General features: G+C 37.1%; 1 protein-coding gene across 1 annotated transcript in view; it reads left to right on the top strand.

Annotated features, from left to right (window-relative positions):
- The window catches only part of LOC127029911 (lipoxygenase homology domain-containing protein 1-like), a 143,059-nt gene that overhangs the window by 9,782 nt on the left and 109,572 nt on the right, over nt 1-23,705 (top strand). The window contains exons 5-10 of the mRNA XM_050915731.1: nt 3,378-3,467; nt 5,576-5,708; nt 5,980-6,131; nt 8,413-8,567; nt 11,054-11,112; nt 15,829-15,992. Of these exons, the coding sequence (XP_050771688.1) occupies nt 3,378-3,467; nt 5,576-5,708; nt 5,980-6,131; nt 8,413-8,567; nt 11,054-11,112; nt 15,829-15,992 (753 nt within the window). The remainder of the gene's footprint in view (nt 1-3,377; nt 3,468-5,575; nt 5,709-5,979; nt 6,132-8,412; nt 8,568-11,053; nt 11,113-15,828; nt 15,993-23,705) is intronic.

Here is a 23,705-nt window from a genome sequence, read left to right as displayed (position 1 = left end):
ATATCATTTAGGGATCTTTAGTAATGAAATCTTCATGCATACAGTTTTCAAAGCATACTATGAAATGTATACTGTGGAACTTGTTCAGTTAAGGAAGAAAACCCTTTTTCAGCTGCCATATTATAAACAGCTGAAATGCCAGAAGCTTTACCTATGGAATTACTAAGAGCCCAATAAAACCTACATGTTATCAGGTCATCAAACACAAAGAGTTCTGCTATTATTTAAGAATAACCCCACCTCTATTGTAATAAGGAAATTATGTCTAGGTAGGCTGAGAGGAAATTACCAAAGGGGCTAAAACTTCTGTTTTGCTTAAATCTTTCTGTCTGAGATGCATGTAACACATTGCTCTTCAGCTAACTGAAGAAGTTATATTTTTCATATTTTGTGCAAAGTTTTTTTCTGCACTCATCAACTATTCTAATACTATCTTGGCACAAACCAAGATTGTTACTGTCAATAATATTAATAATAATACTCTCTATGAATAGGGCATAGGCAGGAAGATAACCAACTGTGATGTTCATTTTCTAAGCATGTAGGCTATATATTATGATCCATGGGGAATCCTGTTGTCCTAATTGGTGAATAATTTATAAGCAATGTTGGGTAATGGCATGTTTGCAATGCTAATCTATACATTCTGAAAAGATGGACCAATTTTTCTTCTCTAAAATAGATATTGCCCATTATAGCTGTGCACTGTGGATATTGATCTTGTAAGAGAGCAGAATCTTTCTCTCAGCACCTGGGGCTACTACTATGATTCTTTACATCACGCTGACACTATTGCTTTCAGGCATGAAACAGCAAATGTCATCAAAGTGCTTTTCACTCTTTAGTCTGCAGTAGATAAATCCACAAAGAAAAAGCCTATGAGTAAGAGCTCTTTCTTCTTTTTTTCCTTTTAAACTTTATCCTGTACTTGTTTAGCAGGATAAGTCTTGAAATGAGGATAGGGATGCAAGACTTAAAAAAAATTACATCTTCTTTTTATCATCTACATCTTGGAGCTTGATATAGTTTCACTGATATTTTCTAGAGCAGAAGATAATTTTTTTTTTTTAAAGTAATCAACTTAATCATAGCTCTGGCCAGGATTTCTAGGAAGAAAACAGCTTCTGAAAGCCTGTAATAATCAGGCAATTTGGAGTCAGTTTTCTTTAACCTTTCACTTTATCAGCAGTATGCACTACCATGAAAAATTCTAGTAGAACTATCTTGAGAAATGAAAACCATTCATATGTGGCCTTCCCTTTCTTACCTTACCCATATGAGCAGTCATCGTCTGTTTAATCCTTCCTAAGACTGTGCATGAGAAAAAATCATGAAGGATACCAGAGGGTTTCTTCTGGGAGACCTCTGCTTGTTTTAGGCAGAAGTGACTCTTTGCATTCTGAAAAAGTTCAGTACATTTATGTTTTGTATTGATACATGAAATGATCACGTAACTTTTTTTTAACCAAAAGCCTAAAGAGGGATTCATTAGAATAGACAGACAACATGGCGGCACTGTATATTCAGTGAACACCAGCTCTGTGAATGAGAAAGCAGTATCTCATATTACTTGAGAAGTCGGTTGGTTTGCTTGTGAAATGTCAAGCTGTATATACGCCCTTACTTTACTACTGCTTTAATACCAAGGTCTCCAGCTTACCTCTAACAAGACTACTTATAGAGAGAAATATTATGCAGCATAAGCGAGGATATCAGAATCTGACCCCACAGAACAAAGCTATTTTCTCAAGCGATGGAAGACAGGAACCATATTGTCACATCAGTGTTGAAGCCTGGAGTTAGCATTTATTTTGTTAATGAAATTCAGATCGATGTAGCAACTATACCAATATAAATACAGGTGTGAATTTGTCAGATTCTTTCTCAAACAATCATTGCGATTTACTGAGTGCATTTCAATGTTAGGGAAATCAAGGGTAAAAGTTGTTTGCTTCTAGAGATCTTTGACTAATGCATGGTAACACTGTGACTATAACATAAAAGTTTGTTATACAAAAGCACAAGGAGACAGCTAAAAGCTGATATAGGAACTGAGGTAATTCTGACCTCTGAAAAGAGAAGAGGGCTTTTTATTAATGAAGGTAAAGAATGAGCGGATAATATACTAGCAGGTGTTTCTAAGAGAATGAAAAGAAAATAATTTCTGTACAGTGTAAATAGCTTTTTTGAATGTAAATGATGGAGTGGAATAGGCTGTTACCAACCTTTTATTAATAGAATTGTTATTTCAGAAATTGTATGATAACGCGCTTACTTTTCCTTTCCTAGCAGTACATTACAAATTATCTAAAATTATTTATGCTCACTTTAAATAATGGTTAAACTTCAAATAAACCCCAGATAAGTGGGATAGGATAGGGTTGCATAGAGTAGATTTCATAAGTAAGAGCACGTATAGTGCTTGAAAATGCAAAGAAAGTGCAAATGAATGCAGATCATAGTCAGAAAGCTAAGATTGTATCAGTGATTTTCAAAGTTTTGCATATGTTCTGCCAGCTTTTGAGAGCTTATTCTTTAAGGTCTCCAAAAGTTTTATATCTTTCACTTTGACATACTAGGGTTTATGGTCATATTGCTGTGCTGCATTATGAAAAATTTGTGACCTGTGGTTTAGTGGATTTAATTTTGTATTCCGCATTTCTCTCATGAATAACCCTCACCAACTTTTTTTACTTTTCAAACTTTGAAGAGTTCAAATATCTGCCAAATCATTTCCCTGGCAAGCATTGTGATTTCACTAAGCTATAATCTGGTCAAACTGGGGCTCAGACAGAAATCTGCTTAGACAGAACAGAAGCAGTCTCTTTTCTGGATCCTATAATCCAAAATCTGCCAATTAAATGTTGTGCGCTGTTCCTATATACTCAGATACTACAGTGGTTCAGAGAAATCAGGAACCAATTGCAAAGATAAAGATGCAGTTTTATGTATCTTTTTTTTTCCCCCCACATGTGATGTAGCTATATTTTTTCCAGAAATATAGCCCAAATTGAATGAATGGCAAAATGTGCATAAATGAGAACTGGATTTTTGAGTTATTTCACGTGATGCTTGAAAATACAGGAAGGGAAATGTTTACAGTTTGGTTTGGTTTTTTTTTTGCAAGATGTCCTGAAGGCTGTAACAGTTTTAAGCACAGAATTCATAGGCCTGTGCTTGCTATCAAGATGCAGCTTCTTCCGTGTGTGTGGGAGACTGAGACTGAAGTGTCTTTTAATTATGAATTGGATACAGTGTTAGTTTGCAAGGCATGGCCTTACTTAATCAGCATGCAGCCTCTACCGCACAAGTTTAAAGTGTAAGTTATATATACTTTTGTCTGTAGTTATATTTTGTATTGTTCTGGCTTTATTCAGGTTAAAATAAAAAGCATCGGGAGTATCTACAAGATAAGGATTGAACTTGATGAATTCCTGAATGAACAATCAGAGTGGAACTTACAAAGGGTGAGATTTTTTATGGTGATTTTTTTCTGCTTTAATAATTTTTATATGAACTAAAAGCCCATCTTTTCATGAAGCCACAGCTTCATAAATCAAAAAATGCTGATTGTGATATGTTCTTATTGCTTTGTCTTCTTCGGTTGCTTTAGAGATGACAAAAGCACTGATACAGTCCATCTTCTGAGAGCTGGAAATATGTAGCATTATTTTGCAATTATTACTAATTCATGTAGTTTCTAGATACCAATTTTAGCGTATTGATGGTTTCTACCAAGTTTTGTTTTCTGAAAGCTCGCCTGTACTCTTCAGTGTGTGTTAGGGAGATTCTAGCTATAAATTCCAGCTATGAAAAATTGAAAATGATGGAGCAACAACTATCCCATGACAAGTACATGTGAAGAATGAATAAAGTTTGCTTAAGAGTAGGCTAATCCTAATTGGCCTAAACATACCTCACAATTATGACCATTTTCAGGGAAAAAGAAACTGCTGTTTTTTTCAATTTGGTGAATGAATTCTTCTTTTCTGCTTCTGTTTTGACTCTGTTTTTCTCATGATATTTAGGGATGTTCACCAGATTAAATTCATACTAAATTCTTGCTAACACTGACCCTCATGTAAGATTTATTTCAGAATTGCACATAAGTATTTGTCTTTTGTTTCTTATTTTGAATCTGTAAAAGACACAAGCTTATCTTTCGGCCTTTAATTCATCTTAAAAAGCCTGATTTAGACAACCAGAATTACACAGTAATAGCAGATTTTGACATTAACCCAAAGGTCTTAACTGTAACTGTACCAAAACTGAATGCAAGTATAAATATTTCAGTTACTCAAATGGTTGCCAGAATCCTAGTTTCTATCATGGTGGTTACAGAATATTTTTTTAACATTTTGGTCCAAATTTCAAAGGGTAACCCTGGGATTTCAAATATTTCTTTTCACAGAAAGAAATAAATCAGGTTGAAAGCTATGTTTTTCTGACAAAGCAGTTAATATTTGCGATTGTTATGAATCGGCAGGGGGAGCTCTGCCAATAAACATTAGAGATTAAGAATCACTGCTGCAAAAGTGTTTCATGTTAGAATAAATACATGCTTTGATGTTAAAAGAAGTGTTTATTTTACTTAAAATAGTATTTTATTGGAAAAGTGAGATAAAGGCATGTATTGTCCTGATTTCCTAAGTGTTAGAGTTTGAATGTGAATACTTGTTTTCATAATTTTGTTTGCAAGGCTTGTGCATACTATATGCACATTCAAAACACAACTGCAGAAAGACAATTTTTTGGCACTGATTTCCTTTTGCTAGTGAAAGCCTGTGGAAAAAACTGTAGTAAGCATTGCTATAATTCAAGACCAAGAAAAACGGCTCCCATAAAAGAGAGGAAAGACTGCTCTAGTTATAGGAAACAAGTAAGACAGATATCATAAGGGACAGTGGCAAGTAACTTGAGAATTTGAATTCTAACCTTATTCAGAGGAATAAATAGAGGGTGCTTGCACCCAGGTTGTCTTTTGTTCTGCTGTAGAAGAGCCAAATATAGTACAAATTGATTTAATATTTCAACATATCCTCTCCTTGCCAAAGTTCAGAAGGATACAGATGATAAGTTTCACCCTGTTTTCATTTTAATATAAAAATGTGTCAATCTTTCCACATCTTCCAAAAGCTCAGTCTCACCTGACCTCACTTACCAGAAAGTTTTCAGTGTTCAGTACTCCAGACAATGTTACATAGAGGTGATTCACTGACAGAAATCAGAACTGGTGACATTTCTTATGGCAAAAAAGGAAATTTCAATTACAGATTTGTTTGTTCCAAGAATAAGATGATTTTAAAGTCCAAGGTATATTCAAAGAATAGAGGCTGGCAGCTTCAGCTGCAATACCACATGTGTGAATAAAGATCCTCTCTAGTGAGGAGTCAAGTTGCAAAGCAGTGGCCAAAATAAAAATGTTTTCATAATGTAATTTTGTATGTCATATTTACTGATCGTTTTATTGTTTTCTGAGATAGAAGAAAAGGTATAGAAAAATATGTTTTGCTGTTGAGAAGTGAAGCACTGGAAAGAGTGAACTGAGTCATAGTTGGAATTGCTTCTTCTCTAGGTGACACTGCAACATCTAAAGAGCAAGAAAACACTGAATTTTCCAGAAAATACATGGTTGTCCAAGAATCGTGATGATAGAGATTTTCTCTGTGAACTTCCAGTAGTGGAAGCTGGAAAACCTATCTATCCAAGTATGTGTGTACTTCAGTTGCACAGTTACGTATAGATCGGTTACCTGGTTTTCAGTATTAATGTAATCTGAATTATATTCCATCTGCTGTATATTCATAGAGGTGGTTTTAGCAATCTTAAAAACAGATAGTTAGACTGATTTCTGGAGAATATGTTCCACCAAATTAATTGCAAATCAAATTTGCTGGCATTGTTTCCATTAAGCTAGAGTGGTGAGTAAAAGGAATTGTGATTACACATGTGTTTTGTACTTTTGTTTATTTTTGGAAGTTGTTTTATACCACATTTATGTCTACACTGGTGACATGGAGCAAGCTGATACAGATCCTGCAGTTTATCTGTGTATCTACGGAAAAAGAGGAGATTCTGGTCTAAGACTTCTGCATAAATCTGGTATACCAGTGACATTTCAGAGAGGAATGGTAAGTCTGAAAAACAATTTATTTAGTCATATAAATATAACTAAGTAACTTTTACTGGTCTTAACAGGTTCCTAATAAAAAAGATCACAGAGATTTAGAAAAATAATTTTTAAGAACTCAGGAAAATAATTTTATAGTAATCCAGGAATAACTAGAATGAGTGAAAACACAGGTAGGAAATGGGGAAGAAAAATGATATGAAGAACCCCCCTAGGATGATGAGAAGAGCTGCATGTGAATATAAAACATATTCTGTCAAGGCTTAATGAGTACAGCTGATTCCAAAGAACTGCACAGAAATCATTCCATGATTTCAGATCTTAGTAGGAGTGTTCGTTATATATTTCTTTTAATGTACAATAGTGTAATAGTGTGATTAATTCAGGGCAGATTTAAATTAATTTTTCTTTCAATTACCTCCGATCTCCTCCATAAGTAAAATATACTTCATCCTGATTTTGTGCAGTAGTGTACGGTTGAATTTCAGGAACTACTGAATTTAATCTTAGCTCTGCCACAAACCTTCTTATGACCTTCTATTAAGCCTGTTTCTTCCTTTGTGAGCTATTGAGAATTAACACTTGTATGTCTAACAAATGGTATCAAGCTGTTAGTGGAATACTTCATTACAAAATAAAAAGCAGTATCTAAAATGCTAAGCATAAAAATAACCCACTCGGAAACTTCAGAGGTATCTATACTATTTTAAAATCTATATTTTATACCTTTACTAATGTATTAGATATAAAGTTCTAATCCAATTGAAATTCGGAATTTAAGTGGAGTTTTCTGGGAGAATTGTTCTAGCCAGACTGATAGTAAATTCAGCATATTATTTATATACGGGCTAAGAGGGGTGGCTCAAAGTGCACTTTTTTATGGAAATGGGTGAACGAGACAGTGGATTGTACGGAGCAGCAGAGCAGGGCCTGGGATATGTCATTTTATGACAGAGGCAGCTGAGTGCTGACTTGAACAAGTTCATTTAATCCCTGCCACGCATATGCTACATGATATTGGGCAAATCACTTGAAGTAAAGCTTCGCTGAGTGACCACTTCTTGTGTACTTCCGTTTTGCTGCATAACCAGTTTAACTTTTCTGAGCAGCCATAGCTGTAACTGTTCAAAGAGAATTCTGCTCTGGACATAGTAAGCTCTTTGAAATGCTAAATATGCCGATAAATTAACCCCTCTGTTTCTCAGTTGAGCTCCCAAACTACTTTGCATCTTGACAGCTTTTGGCAATAATTTCTGTACTTTCACTATACATGTAAAATGAAATATTACGCAGATGGCCTTTTGAAAAATAGATTTCAGCATTTGCAGAAAACTGGGGGACTATGGAAAAAGTGCAAAAGTGAAGTCACTGGGGAAATCAGTTCTGCTTCACTGAACCGTTTGGACAGTTGCAGTAAATAATGCATTGAGTCATCAAGATAATGAAGATAAAAAGAAGTATTAAAAAGCTGCAGTCCTGTCTGTGCACAATTTGCGGCGGGGATCCTTCAAAGAGAATAACTTGTGATCATATATTACATATAGACAAGGAAGAACTGAAGTTGCACAGGCAGTCTCAATTCTGCCATTTGCTAAGGACTGAGAACTTTACAGATATGAATTTTCCAATTTAGTTTTTTCCTTCATTTTCTTTTTACTGAGAAGTGTGACCTGGACCGTTACATTTAGAGAGAGAAAGCTATATGCTTTTTACTGTGACAGAAAATTACCAACCTGAACCTTTCACCTGATCAGCTTCATGCTCCTATGAAAACAAACTTTGCCAACTGTAAGCTCAAGCCTAAATGAATAACAAGGGGAAAGTGGCATGCCAGATTTCAGTCTCTTCCAGCAGAATAAAATGTAAATAGAAGAGGTGAGATCAAAAAGAGAAAAGGGTGAGAAAGTCTGTATTTTAAATAAATATCAACAAAGGAAATAATAGCTTTAATTCATTCTTACCTAGAGAAGAATAATTGTAAATGGCGAGGTATTGAAACAATAGTGAAGGATTGTGCGCAGTGTTTTGGATGAATACTGAAAAACCAATTTATTTGGGATTATTACTGCAGTCTGATTTTAGTTGTGTTTTCTCATTTACTCTGATACATAATCAAAAGACATTTAACTGTTCAGATCCAAACACTTTGAATACAGTCCAGCTGTCATTAAAAGCAATGGGAAACTTTGTACATTGTGAGAGTTAATCAGGCTTTTAAAATACTTCAACTTTGAGACTGACTTAGTGGTGGTAAGTTGCGGAGTGCTGTCTCTGTCTTCTAGGTCAACGCTTTTGAAGTGGAAGCTGTATCTCTTGGAAAACTGCAGAAGGTGCTGTTGCGCTGTGAGGCTAGTGCCAAGTCCCAGTACTGGTACTGTGATAAAGTCATTGTCAGAGAAGCTGAGAACAACTTGGAATATGTTTTCAATTGTGAAAGGTAGTTTTTACAACAATATTCTTAAATATTCTTAAATAAGTATCACAGTATTATGCCAATCAATGTACTAAATATTAATTTTCAAGGGAAAGACAAATTTGGATTATTTTGCATTTTCATAAAATCCACAAAATGTCTTGTTCCAGAACAGATTGCTTGAGTTAATATGCTGTATGGTCCATAGCAAAGGTTAAATGCTTATATTGTGGCTGTTTTACTAGATTGTACAGTGCAGCCTTATCGTACAGGGATCAGTGCTGTAAGCGTGGCTTACCTATTCAAGAAGGAAAGATAAAGCACACAAAAAGGTTCTACATTAAGTGTATTTCTAAATGGGAAAGAAAACAGATTTGCCATCCAGAAGTAGCATTCACTCTTTTTATGAACAACAGCATTGCTAGAGAGAAAAATTTGATGCTCAGAGTCAGAATTATTTTGTGGTTGTTCCATTTAAGTTATTAAATGAGCATCTTAAAAGTCAATTGATAAATATTGTGTTTTGCATGTTTGGAAAAACATTATGGTAATCCCACATTTGGAGTTTCCAATTTTGCAGTCTATCTTGTGGGTATGTACATCATTCGAGTGAAATGAGGGAAGTGTAGAGAAATAATGTGACCATGTGATAAGGCACTAGATTTAATAATATTTAATTAATAATATTTAATAAATGCAGGATGCCTAGTTATTTTGTCTGGATTTTCATGAATTTGTTACATAACCTTGAACAGCTTCTTGCAACTCTTGATGTCACATCCTCAAAAACAGGAATAAAGCTGCTCTCTCACCTTCATAAAACTCGCTAAAAATGAGACCTTTCTTCAGTCAGTAACATGTTTTTAAATAGTAGTATAAGACTGAGGATTTCTCTGGAGTAGGTTTGGATGCAGACCAGCTGTTGTTGCTAGCTGTGGTTGCTACCTTTCTAAAAAAATATAGGTAAAATTTCCTAATGGAAGTTCTACAGAGAAATGAGGCCAGCTGCCTACCTCAATCATGAAAAATCAACTCTGTCATAGCTGTCCTCCAGTGGGTAACACGGCTTAGGGACGGTGCGTGTCAGGGCAACACAGCTTAGGAAAGATGCATGTCAGGGCACTTTGCTGTATTACTTCTGTGATAATTAACACCAGATGTTGATCAGCAAAAATTATTCAGTGACAGACACTGTCAAGAAGAAACAGAGAGACGTTTTTTTCATTCCTAACTTTTCTACAAGGAAACACTGCCACTGAAAAAGGGTTAAAACAGGTCAGTGGTGGGGGTCAGGGGTAGCTTCCATGTTGGCCAAAATGTAAAGCTGAAACACTGTGCTCTATTCAAGGAGGGGGGAAGTTTTTGCTCTTCAGAAATCTCTGTAATTTATTAATCTTCAGCCTCACAGCTTTATTTTACATTGATATTTTATAATCCAGGGTATGAACAAAATGCTGTATTTTTTCTCATTTAGCCAAGGAAACATCAGCATTTTATCTGACTTAAAAATCTGGTATTAGTTTCTGAACATCCAACAGCTCTCACTGGATTTCAATTATACAGTATTTGTTAGTTACAGACTGATACTTTTTAGCATTTAGGACTGCAGAAGATACCTGTGTAGTCAGGTTTTAGCAGAAGTGATATAAATAAGTAGTTGTCTAGTAAGACAAAATTTATTTCTTAGTGACTAGTTCTGATATGAATTGTCCTGCTAATGTTTTCAAGACAAAAAATAATGAACCTTCAAAAGCTGCTGTAGACTCATCCTGCCCAGCTTATACTGGATTCCACCAGGCTTCATAGGAGACTGAATAGTTTAGGTCATTCCTGGAGAATCCATGGAAGTGGACCGAGTGAATAAAAACCAACAGCCGAGAAGCTTGCTGAATTTTTTTTTTTCCTGTAGAAAACCAGCTGATTTTTTACCAAGCAGGAAGAAGCCAAAAGTGTTGGTAATCCATGTTCTGAACGAAAAAGTTTCAAAATTATCCGTAGCCTAGAGTAACATGACTAAGAAACCTAACCAATGTTTGCCTTAATTTGTACTTTTTCAGACTCATCTGTCTGTCCTCAATTTGTAGGAAGAACAGTATTTGGTTCCATCTTTGTTTTTAACACTGAACTTTGATTTTAAGAAATAATGCAATAGATACATACAAATTATACTTAGCACTCAATCCATAGTACTGAAAAAAAAGTTCTGTGCCATATTCTTCTGTTTAGCAATACAAATAAGTACAGTCATGCCACATGAGTCTCTTAATCTGACACACGTATATTTTACACTTACATAGCTCTTATGTTTGCACAAATAAAATTCTTTGTTGGGTCAAATAATTTCTACTTTAACATCTATCAAATCAAATACTAAAATTTTAGAGGTAGAGACCCTTTGCTGTTATATGTATTCAGTATGAAAGTAAGATGTGGATCATTCAGTTATATGGTAATATGGTGGAGAAAAAATTGATTCCTACTTGCTTTCTTATTTTCTTTCTTATTCTTAGGTGGCTTCCATTTATGTCCCAAGGTGTAATTCATTCAGAAATTGAGCTGTACCCTCAAGGTAAGGTTTATTGTAACTTTATGGAAGTAAGATTAATAATTTGTAATTTTTTCCTCTGAAGAAATCTGGACTGAATTTACACTTTAAATATCAGAGTTAACCATTTTGTGGCTTCCTTTGTTATATTTCTGAGAGAATACACTTTGTTTTTGCATTTTATAACGGGTATAGGTGATAGTGAGAAAGTAATGGGGGAATGAATGAGAAGGAAAGTTTTCTTGTATTGGCTAGAATCACAGAATGCCTTTTTCATCTCTTCTTTCAAACTTTTTCTTTAATGTTAAAGGATAGAACCTTTCTTAACTTTTTTTTTTTTTTGGCAGAATTTCAAATAAATCAACAGCTGAAAATGCAAGAAGAAGCAAATGGTAAATGCTGCTCTAGTCTTCTGTCTTTAATGAAGACTTTCTGTTTCAGAACTAATTGCTTTACACATTTGTTGCCGTTTTTATTTATTTTAAAGCATTAATTACAGCACACTATTTGAACATTTTAGTAAACTCCGAACTTCACATTTTAATTTAAACAATAAATCACTTTGTTTATGCTTGCTTTTTATTCTGTCATTTTTCTTTCCATAATGTTAATTTTCTGTTTGTTTGAAAATTCGTATTTTTCTAGTACTTATTGGTAATCTATCTTAATTTCAATTTTTTATAGTTAACATTTTAAACCATGATTCTTTCTCCTGGGCTATATATAGTTTTGTTCTCACCATTAGTTTTCCATTTTCTGTTTTACCTGTGATTTCATATTTGTTCAGCTTGACTTTTCTGTCCTTGCAACCAGCACAGATTAAATTACATTTCTTAATAACACATAACATTTTCTCAGCTGTGAGTAGTGCTTCATGCTGTAGGTTGAACAATAATTTAGAAGCTGTTGGGAGAAAGTTTGAAAATGTTTACTCATAATTTATTTTATCAATCAAGATATCCACGAAGACCCAAATACCTTGTCTTAAATAGTGTCCCTATGGCAAGTAGTTAGTGATAAAATTTGTACCCAGTTATTTTACAAATTATATTCAAATCACACTCTATTATAAGCTTTATTTTGAATCACAAGTATCTTTGCCCTTCTTCCTTTCTATGCCTGTTTCAGAAGGCATTCCTTTTCTCTCTGTTCATCACTCTTTGTGCCTTAGGTGTTCTGCATTGCCTCACTTCCACAAGGCCTGCACCTAGAGATCCTCCTTTACATAGTTCAAATCAGTCTGCTTAGTCCTTTCTGCACCTGCGGCTGGATCTCTGTGCTGTGTTATTTAAGCTCTGCTTGTCTGGTTATACAGTAAAAGTTGCAGCAAGTAAAAATTGCCCCTTAAGCCTAATAAAAGATGACAAGGAGCGAGAGTAAACTAAGTGTATATCCAGCTGGCTTATCTGTCTTCAGTGGAGAAGGGCTTGGTCTTGCAGTCAACATTTTGTTCACAGCACTCTCATCCTGACCGTGTGAGAGAGATGTCTCTGTACTGTCCAGAAAAGCTGGTCAGCTTTGTCATTGACAAAACTTACCCTCTGTCAGAACGGACCTGTTTCATGGAAAAGCAAGGTGGATTTGTTGCAAATGTCTCAGTCAGAGTTAGGTAGCCAAAAGCATACGCACCAAATAAATAGCCTTTTGTTTGGGGCATTGTTTGCCCTCCATTGCTAAAATACGGAACAGTGGGAAAGAGACTTGAAGTTGGGTATCCCACACCTACAGGGACTGCTCCAATTCCTGGCTGAGTGGTTGATTGGAGATTTTGTTCACTTACATTTTTCCCATGAGCTTTTTTAAGTATCTAATTTTCATTCTATATCACATTGTTTTTGTAAAACAGAATTCTTTTTCTGGGAATTAGAACTTTCTAGTCTATTGTATTGTTTCTAATATTCTAGAAAAGAAAAAACAAAAAAAAGAAATTTTCTAGAAAGTCATCTGTGGTAAGGTACCACTTTCTGGTGTCCCCAGGGACATACTTGGTGTCAGGTTGCACCTTTCCTCCATGTATGCTAAATGAAAGTCACGTCATTACACATTTTTCTGTATTCTTTTCTCCTCAATGTGTATTCCTCTCCAGTCATTAAGGAGCTATTGGTATTCTACCGCATCAGAACAAACCCCAGCTTTTTATGCCAAAGAGAATGAGAATTATGTGTTTGTAATACTTGCTGTTTCCAGTTTCTATTTGGAAGTATGCAGGAATACAATGAGCATTTCTGGCATCAAAGAGATTAGAAATTTTAGGATTCTTCTCCTATACCCACATTGTCCTTGAAACACAAAGTCCCATCTGCTTCCAGAAAAAGAAGAAGCCTCAAAGTCAATATAGAGAAGTGTAAACAAAAACTCTTTTTTATCACGTTTTTTTGGGAAGTTTGATTCCCTTTTTTACCTTGAGAGTTGTACTTGTGTGCAAAATAGTTTACTGATACTACACTTATCCTTTGGAGGTAGGAGTTGAGCTAGCTAGAATATACAGTCTCAAGAGTACCGACTGCGTTGTTTTGAAACTGCATTGCTTAACAAAAGAGAGACTTGGAGAGGGTAATAGAATAGAAAAGGACATCAAAAACATTTGAGGTACAATAAATCAGACAATGGACAAGTCCAAAAGAAAATACATTTTGCGTGCTTTAAAATGAATATTTGTTTCTGAATGACTTTTGAATATTTAGGAGGAGTAGTGGGTACCCTTTTTCTGCACCATTCTTCATAAGCACTTGTAAACTGAATTGTCCTTATTTTCCATTCAAGTGGAACTTTGTCTTTAAGAAATTAATATTATATTGTTTGCAAACAGAAGAGGCTGACTTTTTTGGTAAATGAGCACTTCTATGGGGCAGGGAAGTGCCTTATGCTCTTTGTTTCCACCTTCAGTGTATAGAGGCTTTTCACCCTGCTAATTGATGTTGATCCTGTTGTAGCCTAGTGCTATGGTTCTTTTGTCAAGAAAGTGGGTCTATAGAGAAAGCTGTGAGGATGCAAATATTCAAAGGCACAAAAGAGTTTGTTACAAGCTGGAGTCTGACAATTTTTAGTGGAAATTAGATGGTTCACTTCCTTTATAGAATTATAGAATGGTTTGGGTTGGAAGGGACCTTAAAGATCACCTACTTCCAACCCCCCTGCCATGGACAGGGACATCTTCCACTAGATCAGGTTGCTCAAAGCCCCATCCAGCCTGACCTTGAACAATTCCAGTGATGGAGCATCCACAGCTTCTCTGGGCAACCTGTTCCAGTGTCTTACCACCCTTATCATAAAAAATTTCTTCCTTATGTCGTATCTAAATCTACCCTCTTTCAGTTTAAAACCATTCCCCCTTGTCCTGTCACTATAGGCCTTGGTAAAAAGTCCTTGTCGTTCTTATAAGACCCCTTTATATATTGAAAGGCTGCAATAAGGTCTCCCTCGAACCTTCTCTTCTCCAGGCTGAGCAACAACCTTTCTTCACAGGAGAGGTGTTCCGGCCCTCTGACCATTTTTGTGGCCCTCCTCTGGACCTGCTCTAACAGGTCCCTGTCTTTCCTGTGCTGGGGTCCCCAGAGCTGAACACAGTACTCCAGGTGGGGTCTCACCAGAGTGGATTAGAGGGGAAGAATCACCTCCCTCCACCTGCTGGCCAGGTTTGATTGATCAGACCAAATGAGCTGTTGCTGTTTTCTGAATTCCCAGCTGTGTATTTATGTGTATTTAAAAATCTATCACCTTCCAAAACCAGACACCAGCCAGACCTTAAAAATTTGGAAAAAAGGAGATCAAACTTCCTGCTCCAGTTCAGTCTTTGTGGGGCAAGTTACTGAGGGATAATGGGGCTGGCCCAAGATAAATACTTCTGTCAGACAACAGATTTAATTCATGCAGGCATTACCAGACAGTTTTCTATTAATAAAACTGCAGTGTACACTGTGGCATTTATTTATAAGAAGACTGTGGGCTGGTATTTCATTTGTTGTTTGCCTTGCACAGAATGAACATAAGTCACTAAGTGGAACTTGTTTCATACAGGCAAAAGCTGCAATCAAAAGAGGGGTGGAGAGCATGCAATCCCAGCTTTTCAGATGTAGAAATGCATTTTCCAATTATGAATTGTTCTTTTTTAAAATAAGATTTATATTAAGCAGTTTTCAGACATTTAAATAACTTGTGTGCATTGTATGGGAGCAGAGATGACATTTTAGTATCAGGGAAGCTTCATATAAAATGATTTTCTAAGGAGTCCTCATCTACTGCCAGAATTTTCTCCAAAATCTTTTTTTTCATGCTAATCTCAATGTCATGCCTCCATCCAGGCAAACAGAGCTCTTGTTGATGTGTCACATAAACATAAAATGAGAGGAAATTGTACTTAATTGGGATGCTTTCATACTTTTCCTGTTGCATTTCTTGGTTATACGTGCTGTCATAATCCAAACTCTGGAGGTTGGCCTTTTTCCGTGATGACCCACAGGGATATCGCTAGAAATCTCACTAGGGTCTGTGTTCATATTTCCAGCTTCAGTACGCTGCAAACCTCCTAAATCTTTAAAGTTACACAACTTACCTAATATGAGTTTGAATGATGTGGTATTTAGCCAATCTTCTGTTGCCTCTCCCAGCATCATTACCTTTTAGGTGCATAGTAGTTACGGTCCCTGGGCTAAACTATGCTTTTATTTATATCTTTCAAGTAACTTGCTACATATCAATAACAGTTAAAAAAGCATTTTCATTTTATTTTTTACTTTACAGAAGGAGACTGGAAGATTACTGTAGTCACTGGGGATTTTGAAACAGCTGGCACAACAGCAACAGTATCCCTTTACGTTTATGGAGAAAACAAAGCTTCTGGTCCTATTATTTTGGGATCTGGGAAACACCAGCTGTTTAATCCCAACAGTGAAGATACATTTAAGGTATAGTATGGCTATTATGAAAACACTGGAGAATTCAAAATGTATGCAAAGTAGCATTTCTCAAAAGTGGTTAATAGCAGTAATAAAAAGGACTCAAAGCAATATGTAAGATGTAAGGATCATTAAGTATTTCTGAGGGAGCGGCTGACTTTTATGATAGTAAGATTTGAATTAGCAAATATATTCAGAACTACCTCAAGCAGACATGCCTCTCTCAGAATCTGCTTCATACCTGCATCTGTTTGATGTGGTACTTTTAACTAGATGTTGTTCATTTGCAGAGGTAGAAAAAACTTTCTTTCCCTGTTCTTTCCATTGATGTAATAAGATAGTCCTGGCTATGGCTTGTGATGCATATCCATCTTTGGAAGTGCCCACTGCAAATTCTTCCGTGGGCTTCCTGAGACTTCCACTGAAGCACACTGTCATGTGAACTTTTTCTTGGAGAAAGTAAGAAGGAAAGGGGGGATGGCTAGGGACTAGAGTCAAATCACACTGAGTGGGTTAACTCAGGTGATTTAGTCTAGTGATGTCCTACTTCTCCAAGCAAATGGGGAGATTTCTCTCTTCAGATAAACCTCTGAGAGGTGCTTCAGAAGCATGACACTTCCCAGGGCTTCTCCAAGATCCTATAATTCCTACAATTTCCTCCAGTTCCTATAGTTCCTCAGGACTGTACCTGTTGCAATCATTAAATCTGCAATATGTCATATAGGTTGAAATAATTTATGCATAATAAACCGATGATGCAGAATCAGTGACAGATAGGACAGGAAGTTTCTCTGATTTTTCAAATTTTTGTTTTCCAGTTTGAAGTATAAATATGCAAGTTCTTGCAGAGGCAAGTGGTGGTCTTTCCCTCACATTTATTTAAGTTGAAAGTAACTTGGCTAAAGTTTGCAGATAATGCTGGTTTGAGATTATCTCATATCAAAACAGGAAGGTGAAATCAGTGTTTATCTGAAGACTAAATTTAAGTGTTCCTTTTCAAATCATTCTGGCTAGATGGTCATCTTGGATATTTATTCAGCTGGTTAATGCTGTCTGACAGCAAGTTCTTACTCATTTATTTAGTTCATTGAGGGAAGTACCAAGAACATTTTTTTGTTTTCTTTCTCTTTGGAAGGAACAGTATGTTTCTCAAAGCATCATTTTTATCCTCCCAGTATCAAAGCAAGACCTGATACCTGGTCCAGGAGCTCTGATGATCTGTTGCTATCCACACTAGCACCCAGGTTTAGGTCTTCTACACTGTACTTAGGTCTTTGTGCCTGATGTTTTTCTTCGGCGATATACCACTGGAAGCCTGAAAGAGGCTTGAAGGCTAGGCACAGGACTTTGGTGTAGTTTAAGTGCTATGAATCTGGACTGAGGAGCACAACTTAAACCTTTTACAAAATCTAATTGTGTAATCAAACTTTTAAATTCGTGTGTAATGAGACCTTTAAAATTTAGAGGTTCTTGAGGAGGCTTCTCCCTGAATTCTGACCACACCATCAAAGCTTCAAGGTTGACCAGATTACTGTCCATCCATTATTTCTCAAAACCACTTACTTAACTTCCAGTCAGTGCTGATCAATGGGGAAAGAAAGGAACAGATAAAGTAATTTTGTTTCCTTTTCCCACATTTTTTTCCCCTTAAATGCCTCAAATTAATAAAGTAGCTGAGTTTTTTGTTAATCCAAAAGAAAGCTATGTTCTCCAAATATTTCAGCACTTTGTAATTCCGCAGCTTTCTAACATTAAGAGCACCATGTAATAACATCAATATTGCTAAAAATTGTGGAGTTGCAGAAAAATTGGATAGCCCCTACTGCTTTCTATTATACCAGTTTAATCTGTTAATTACATTGGGGAAAATCTTGACTAAATGGTCCTTGATTTGCAGCCTTTGTGTAGAAATGTGCTGCGTATTTGAAAGCTATTTAAACTCCAGGTAATCCCCCTTTTTTTTAAGAAAGTGTTAACTGATGCAGGGAGCTGCAAGAGTTCAGCACAATATAATGGAAAAAATAAAGCACAGTCATGTCCCACAAAAACAATCAAAGTACCATCACATTTCAAAATTCCTTTGGTCACAGATATAATAATAAGAAATGACAGAGAAATGGCCCACAAAAAGAGAATGAGACAAAACTGTACTGGATTATCTTAATAAAAATCAAGAATAGTAGTCTGATAGAAAGTACAGTTAACTGCATAGTAACTTGGATACCTAAAAGTAAATAATGAATATTCAGTAATGTTAAAAATAATGAAAAAAGAAAGTTATTAAAACTTGAGTAAATCAAATGTGCTCCTCTATATACTCCTGAGATTTTGTTGCTCATCTAGAACTTGATTTTGATGTTGCTTGCATTGCTGTATACAGCTGGTGTAACTTCATTAACTTTGGCTATCTCTGATTAAGGTTTGTGTAAATTAGATTAAAAACTGGTTGACCTCCAGTGTAATGCAGGTAGAATATAACAAGGCTATTACCCTTGGAGATTTCCGTATGATCGTAGCACATGAAATTCACTGAAGGTAATTTACAGTTGTTGTGTGATGGGGAGAGTTCTTGTTTCTGACTGGAGTCTTGGGTTCTAGGTTCTCACAAGATAGTCATGTGTAAACTGCACTATATTTGCCCTTGTGGCTTAGCAATTTTTCCTACCAGATGGGAAAGTCAGGGATGAACAATATCTGAACGGGAAAGAAAAGGAATTTAAATTTGATGGATTTCCCTTTCTGCTCTGTAATTGTTCCTGTGTGTTCAAAGAAACTACTTCTAGGTTATGGTTTTCTGCTTCTGTTACTACTCAGGCATAGTTTTTAGGATATAATTTTTCTGTTGAGAGTCATTCCTCCTCCAGTAGAGGGATATCAATCTACCATAAGTTACAGCTTTCATCACAACTGTGATCTGTTTCCTGCGTTTTCCTCTGGTGTCATCACAGTCCCTCAGTATTTCTCAGTATTTCAAAAATACTGATTTTGGCAGTATGTTGAGTTGCTCAAGACACTGAAGCTTTAATTATATTGTAAATTATACTCTCCAGAGCCCTGTATTCTGCATCATCATTCTTTGAAACATGGTGAATTATCTCTTATGAGTGTACACACTGTTTGATAAAGAAATTCTTTTAATAAGTATTCTTTTAATGTTTGGTCATGCCAAATATTCCCTTCTGTGTCAAAGAGAACTAAGCAGAAGACTGTAAGCGTATTATCTTCCATAAAAGCCAGCTATAATATCTCAAATTTTATTACTTCAATACAGAATAATTCTATACCTTTGGGTACAAGTTCTGCTTTTCTAGTAATAATGTAGTGGTAAAAGGACTGACTGGTTCAGTAGATCTACTTTCAAAATATTGTATGCTAGCCTTAGTGAGAGTGGCAGGACCTAGCACCTCCCTAACAAGAATACTTCCATGCTTTGCTTTGAGTTTGCTTCATTATCAGCTCTGCAATCTCTTTAGGGCAGTGTTGGTCTTACTGATCTCAACACGTTGTCAGGTTTATCTTAAATAACACTATATTAAGCTATTAAGAGTGCTGGATTTTTTTCTAAGAAATCTTAAAAATCTTCACTTTAACCTTATGTTGTATTTTGTAGTTGGTGGCTGTCTTTGTAAGGAAGATAGTTGTTCCATGTTTGCAAGCATGGGACATGGAGTATGCATGATATTTTAGGAGAATTGGAAACTGGAATCCATCCCTGGTGTGGATTTTGCTGCATGAGCCCATTTCTCTAACTTGTAAAGCTGGTGCCGTATCCAGTTACACTATTTAAAATTTCTTCACCTGTATAAACAGTCCTCTAAACACTGCCATACTCTATCAGGGCAAAATGCCAGAAAGTAATATAGGCAGATGAAAAGCAGGGCTCCTAGTAATACTTGCAGAGATACTTGATCATAAAACTTAATAAATAGTGTTCCTGTGATGAGATTGTTACAGTGTTAAAACCAGCCTTTTTCCTTCCAGTTACACGTACCTTGTTTGTAAAGAATTGTGTTCATCGGGTGCGCCTTATGTTGTATTGCATCGCATGGAGGTGTTGTACTTAGAAGTTTATCTGTTGTTTTTAATTTTGGTTTCCTCCTGTTTAAATAAAGTTATCAGTCATTTTAAATAATCTGTGGGTTCATAATTGACACTTCTTCCTTTAGAATCAGCCCTACGGACTGTAAGAATCTGTTGTGTTTCGCTGCATGTCTTTCGTTCCTGTACCCTGGATCCATATTCATTCTTTCATCAGTCAAAAGTGAGGTCTCTCAAGTAAAATGAGAAGCACTGGGGAGAAAAGCAAACGTTATAAAAACAGGTTGAAACAAATCCATTTTCATGCTTTTCCTCCCATGGTTAGAAGAGCCTGTAATGAGCTCAGTGAGAATCTTCCCAAGTGGGAAGATTGCAAAAGCGACCACAAGCACTAATGTAGCTATCCACTCTCTTAACCATGTGACTGCCAATGCCTAAAAGCTGGGCATAGCTTGTGTCCTGCTATTTTCCAGCTGTCCCTGTTTGCCATAACGGCCATTTAGGTCCAGAAGCAGTTGAATAAAACTTAGAGAAACCCAGGCTTTAGTCCTATACGCTTAAGGCAGCATGAACCAGTCATACTATTGGCTTTAACTCCACTTGAAACTGTCCATGTCTCTACAAAATGTATATGATAACAACATGAACTTCATTCCTTACTGAGATAAAAGGGGGAAGTATGTAAAAGATCTCCATCAGCTACAGGTTGTGCATGAAGCAAAATTTAGCTTGTTCCAAGAAAACAACATAGAAGGATCATAAATAGCTCACAAACAATCTTGGAGAAAAACACAATTCACCTCATCTTCAAGAAATGAGAGTGAGTGAACATGGTGCTACTTGTTCAGTAATTCCGAAGTATGGAGTACTGCAGTATGGAGTGTATATATATGTATATACGTTTTTCCCTTTTAAGGTAGTTTCTTGAGAGAACTTTATGTACTCAATTTCAGGTTTAATCTTTCAGCCATATATCTATAAAACATCTTTTTTTTCTATCTGATGGCAACACAAGTCCAAGACGAATACATGTTAAAACCCCCTGTCTGTCTCTCCTGAGTTACTCCTCTCTCCTGGGTTATGCTGTCTGTTTAGCCCCTCATTAAGCTTCAGGTGGTCGTGTCTGAAATTTTGTGACACTAATTTCCTTTGTTAAAGGTCTCCCTGTTAAGAGCTCCCCCACCTTCCCATGTCAAGTGCCCAAATCCAGTTTCTGCCTTTACTAATCCATGCTCTTGCCTTGCCTTCCCCTCAGCTGTTTTCTAGTCTATTCACATTCTTATGCCTCCCACCGTCTCAGTATCTGAGCACTTTTCAGAAGTGAGTGTTATGACTAATCTGTGGCTTATTCTCTCACTCTTGCTCTTAAAAATATTTTTTTTTGTTTGGGCTTGGTACAACTCTATAAAGAGAATAGACACTTCATACAGTACAGCCCTTATGCTAAACAAGATGGGATCAATTTATCTTGCATTGAAGCAGAAGATGATAAAGTGATAAAGTTTTTGATGGCCCTGTCATGGTTTAGGCCAAGCTGGCAACAAAGCACCATGCGGCCGCTCACTCACTCCTCCCCCCTGGCGGGATGGGCAGGAGAAAATATAATGAAAGGCTCATGAGTCAAGACAAGGACAGGGAGATCACTCACCAATTATGGTCACAGGCAAAACAGACTTGACTTGGGGAAAGAGAAATCAATTTAATTTGTTTCCAGTCAAATCAGAGTAGGATAATGAGAAATAGAACCGTATCTTAGAAACACACTTTCCCCTCACCCCTCCCTTCTTCCCGGGCTCAGCTTTGCTCCTGATTCCTCTACCTCCTTTCCCCCATCGCAGTGCAGGGGGATGGGGAATGGGGGTTGCGGTCAGTTTGTCACACGTTGTTTCTGTCGCTCCTTCCTCCACAGGGGGAGGACTCCTCACACTTTTCCCCTGCTCCAGTGTGGGGTCCCTCCCACAGGGGTCAGCCCTCCATGAGCTTCTCCAATGCAAGTCCTGTCCATGCACTGCAGTCCTCCATGAACTGCTCCAGCGTGGGCTTTCCCATGGAGTCACAGCCTTCTCTGGGCCCAGCCACCTGCTCTGGCGTGGGGTCCTCCATGGGCTGCAGGGGAATCTCTGCTCCGGTGCCTGGAGCACCTCTTCTCTGTCCTTCTTCACTGACCTCAGTGTCTGCATGGTTGTTTCTCTCACACCCCACTCCTCTCTCCACTGCAGGTTTTCCTTTCAGCAGTCTTTTCCCCTTCTCAAATATTCTATCCCAGAGGCGCTACCACTGTCATTGATGGGCTCAGCCTTGGCCAGAGGTGGGTCCGACTTGGAGCCAGGGAAGCTTCTAGCAGCTTCTCACAGGAGCCACCCCTGTAGCCCATCCCCCGCTACCAAAACCCCACCACACAAATCCCACACAGGCCCTTACTTTATATGGCCACCTCTTTGGCAGCCCTTTAACAGTTCTGTCTCCTGCAAAACTTATTTTCACTGTGCATTACAGGGATTTCTCAGTACTAGCGATGTTGAATCTGGTTCTCACCCTAGAGATAATTATGTCAATAAGGTGATGCCATTGCACTGAGTGCTACAGAATTACAGAGTAGTTGAGGTTAGAAGGGATTACCAAAGATTTCCTCGCCCAGCCTTTGCTCAAAGCAGGGCCAGCTAAAGTAGGTTGCTTAGGACATTGTCCAGTCAAGTTTTGAATGTCTCCCACTCTACAACCTCTCTGGGTAATATGTTCCAACATTTGACCACTCTCACCCATCTTTTTTCTCATATATTTAAGTGGAATTTAAGGTATTTCAACTTGTACAAATTGCCTCTTGACTGTTCACTGGATACCACTGAGATGAGTCTGGCTCTGTCTTCTTTAGCCCATCCCATGAGGTATTTATACACATTGATAAGATCCTCCCCTGAGCCTTCTCCTCTCCAGGCTAAACAGTCCCAGCTCTTTCAGCCTTTCCTCCTGTGAGAGATACTCCAATCCCTTAATCATCTTCATGGCCTTTCACTGGATTCTTTCCAGTATGTCCATGTCTCTTGTACTGGGAAGCCCAGAATTAGACACAGCACTCCTGATGCGTCTCATCAGGGCTGAGTAGAGGGAAATAATCACCTCCTTTGACGTGCTGGCAACACTCTTCCTACTGCAGCCCAGAAGGCTGTTGACCTTCTTTATGTCAGGAAGATATAAAAAAAATCCTTTAGTCTCTAGGAAGGCAATGCAGAAAGTTGGTCTGATGTGTTCACCGTAGCCTACATTGTTGAGAGAAGACACTGTTAGATGTAATTTTTTTTCCAGAGCTGATGACTTCATGCCTGAGTGATAAATATTGTTGTAAATCCACCAGGAGATGACAGACATATATTGCAGAGGCTGGTTCATAATCTGTCAGGTTATTATAGAATCAACAGTCAAAAGGAGAGTAAATCAGAGATCCAGTCCTACTCCTAGGTTGTAGACTGAGGTGACTACTCTGTACCTTTTCTTAAATGAATCTTCTTGTGTCTTCAGACTCTTGGAAGCACTGTTAGGTGCGCACTAGCATAATCTTTCTTATCATGTATCACTTCTTCATGCATAAGGTGCACTTCTCCAACCACAGCATCGTTCTGTTAACATGATGTACATGCATGTGGTGAAGGTTAAGCAGAGTTTAAGTTTTCTTACATGGCCTGACCT

Source organism: Gymnogyps californianus, chromosome 2 (genome assembly GCF_018139145.2).
Source record: "Gymnogyps californianus isolate 813 chromosome 2, ASM1813914v2, whole genome shotgun sequence".
Lineage (NCBI taxonomy): Eukaryota > Metazoa > Chordata > Aves > Accipitriformes > Cathartidae > Gymnogyps > Gymnogyps californianus.
Note: the sequence above shows the minus strand (reverse complement) of the source record. Positions and strands in the feature narration are given on the sequence as shown.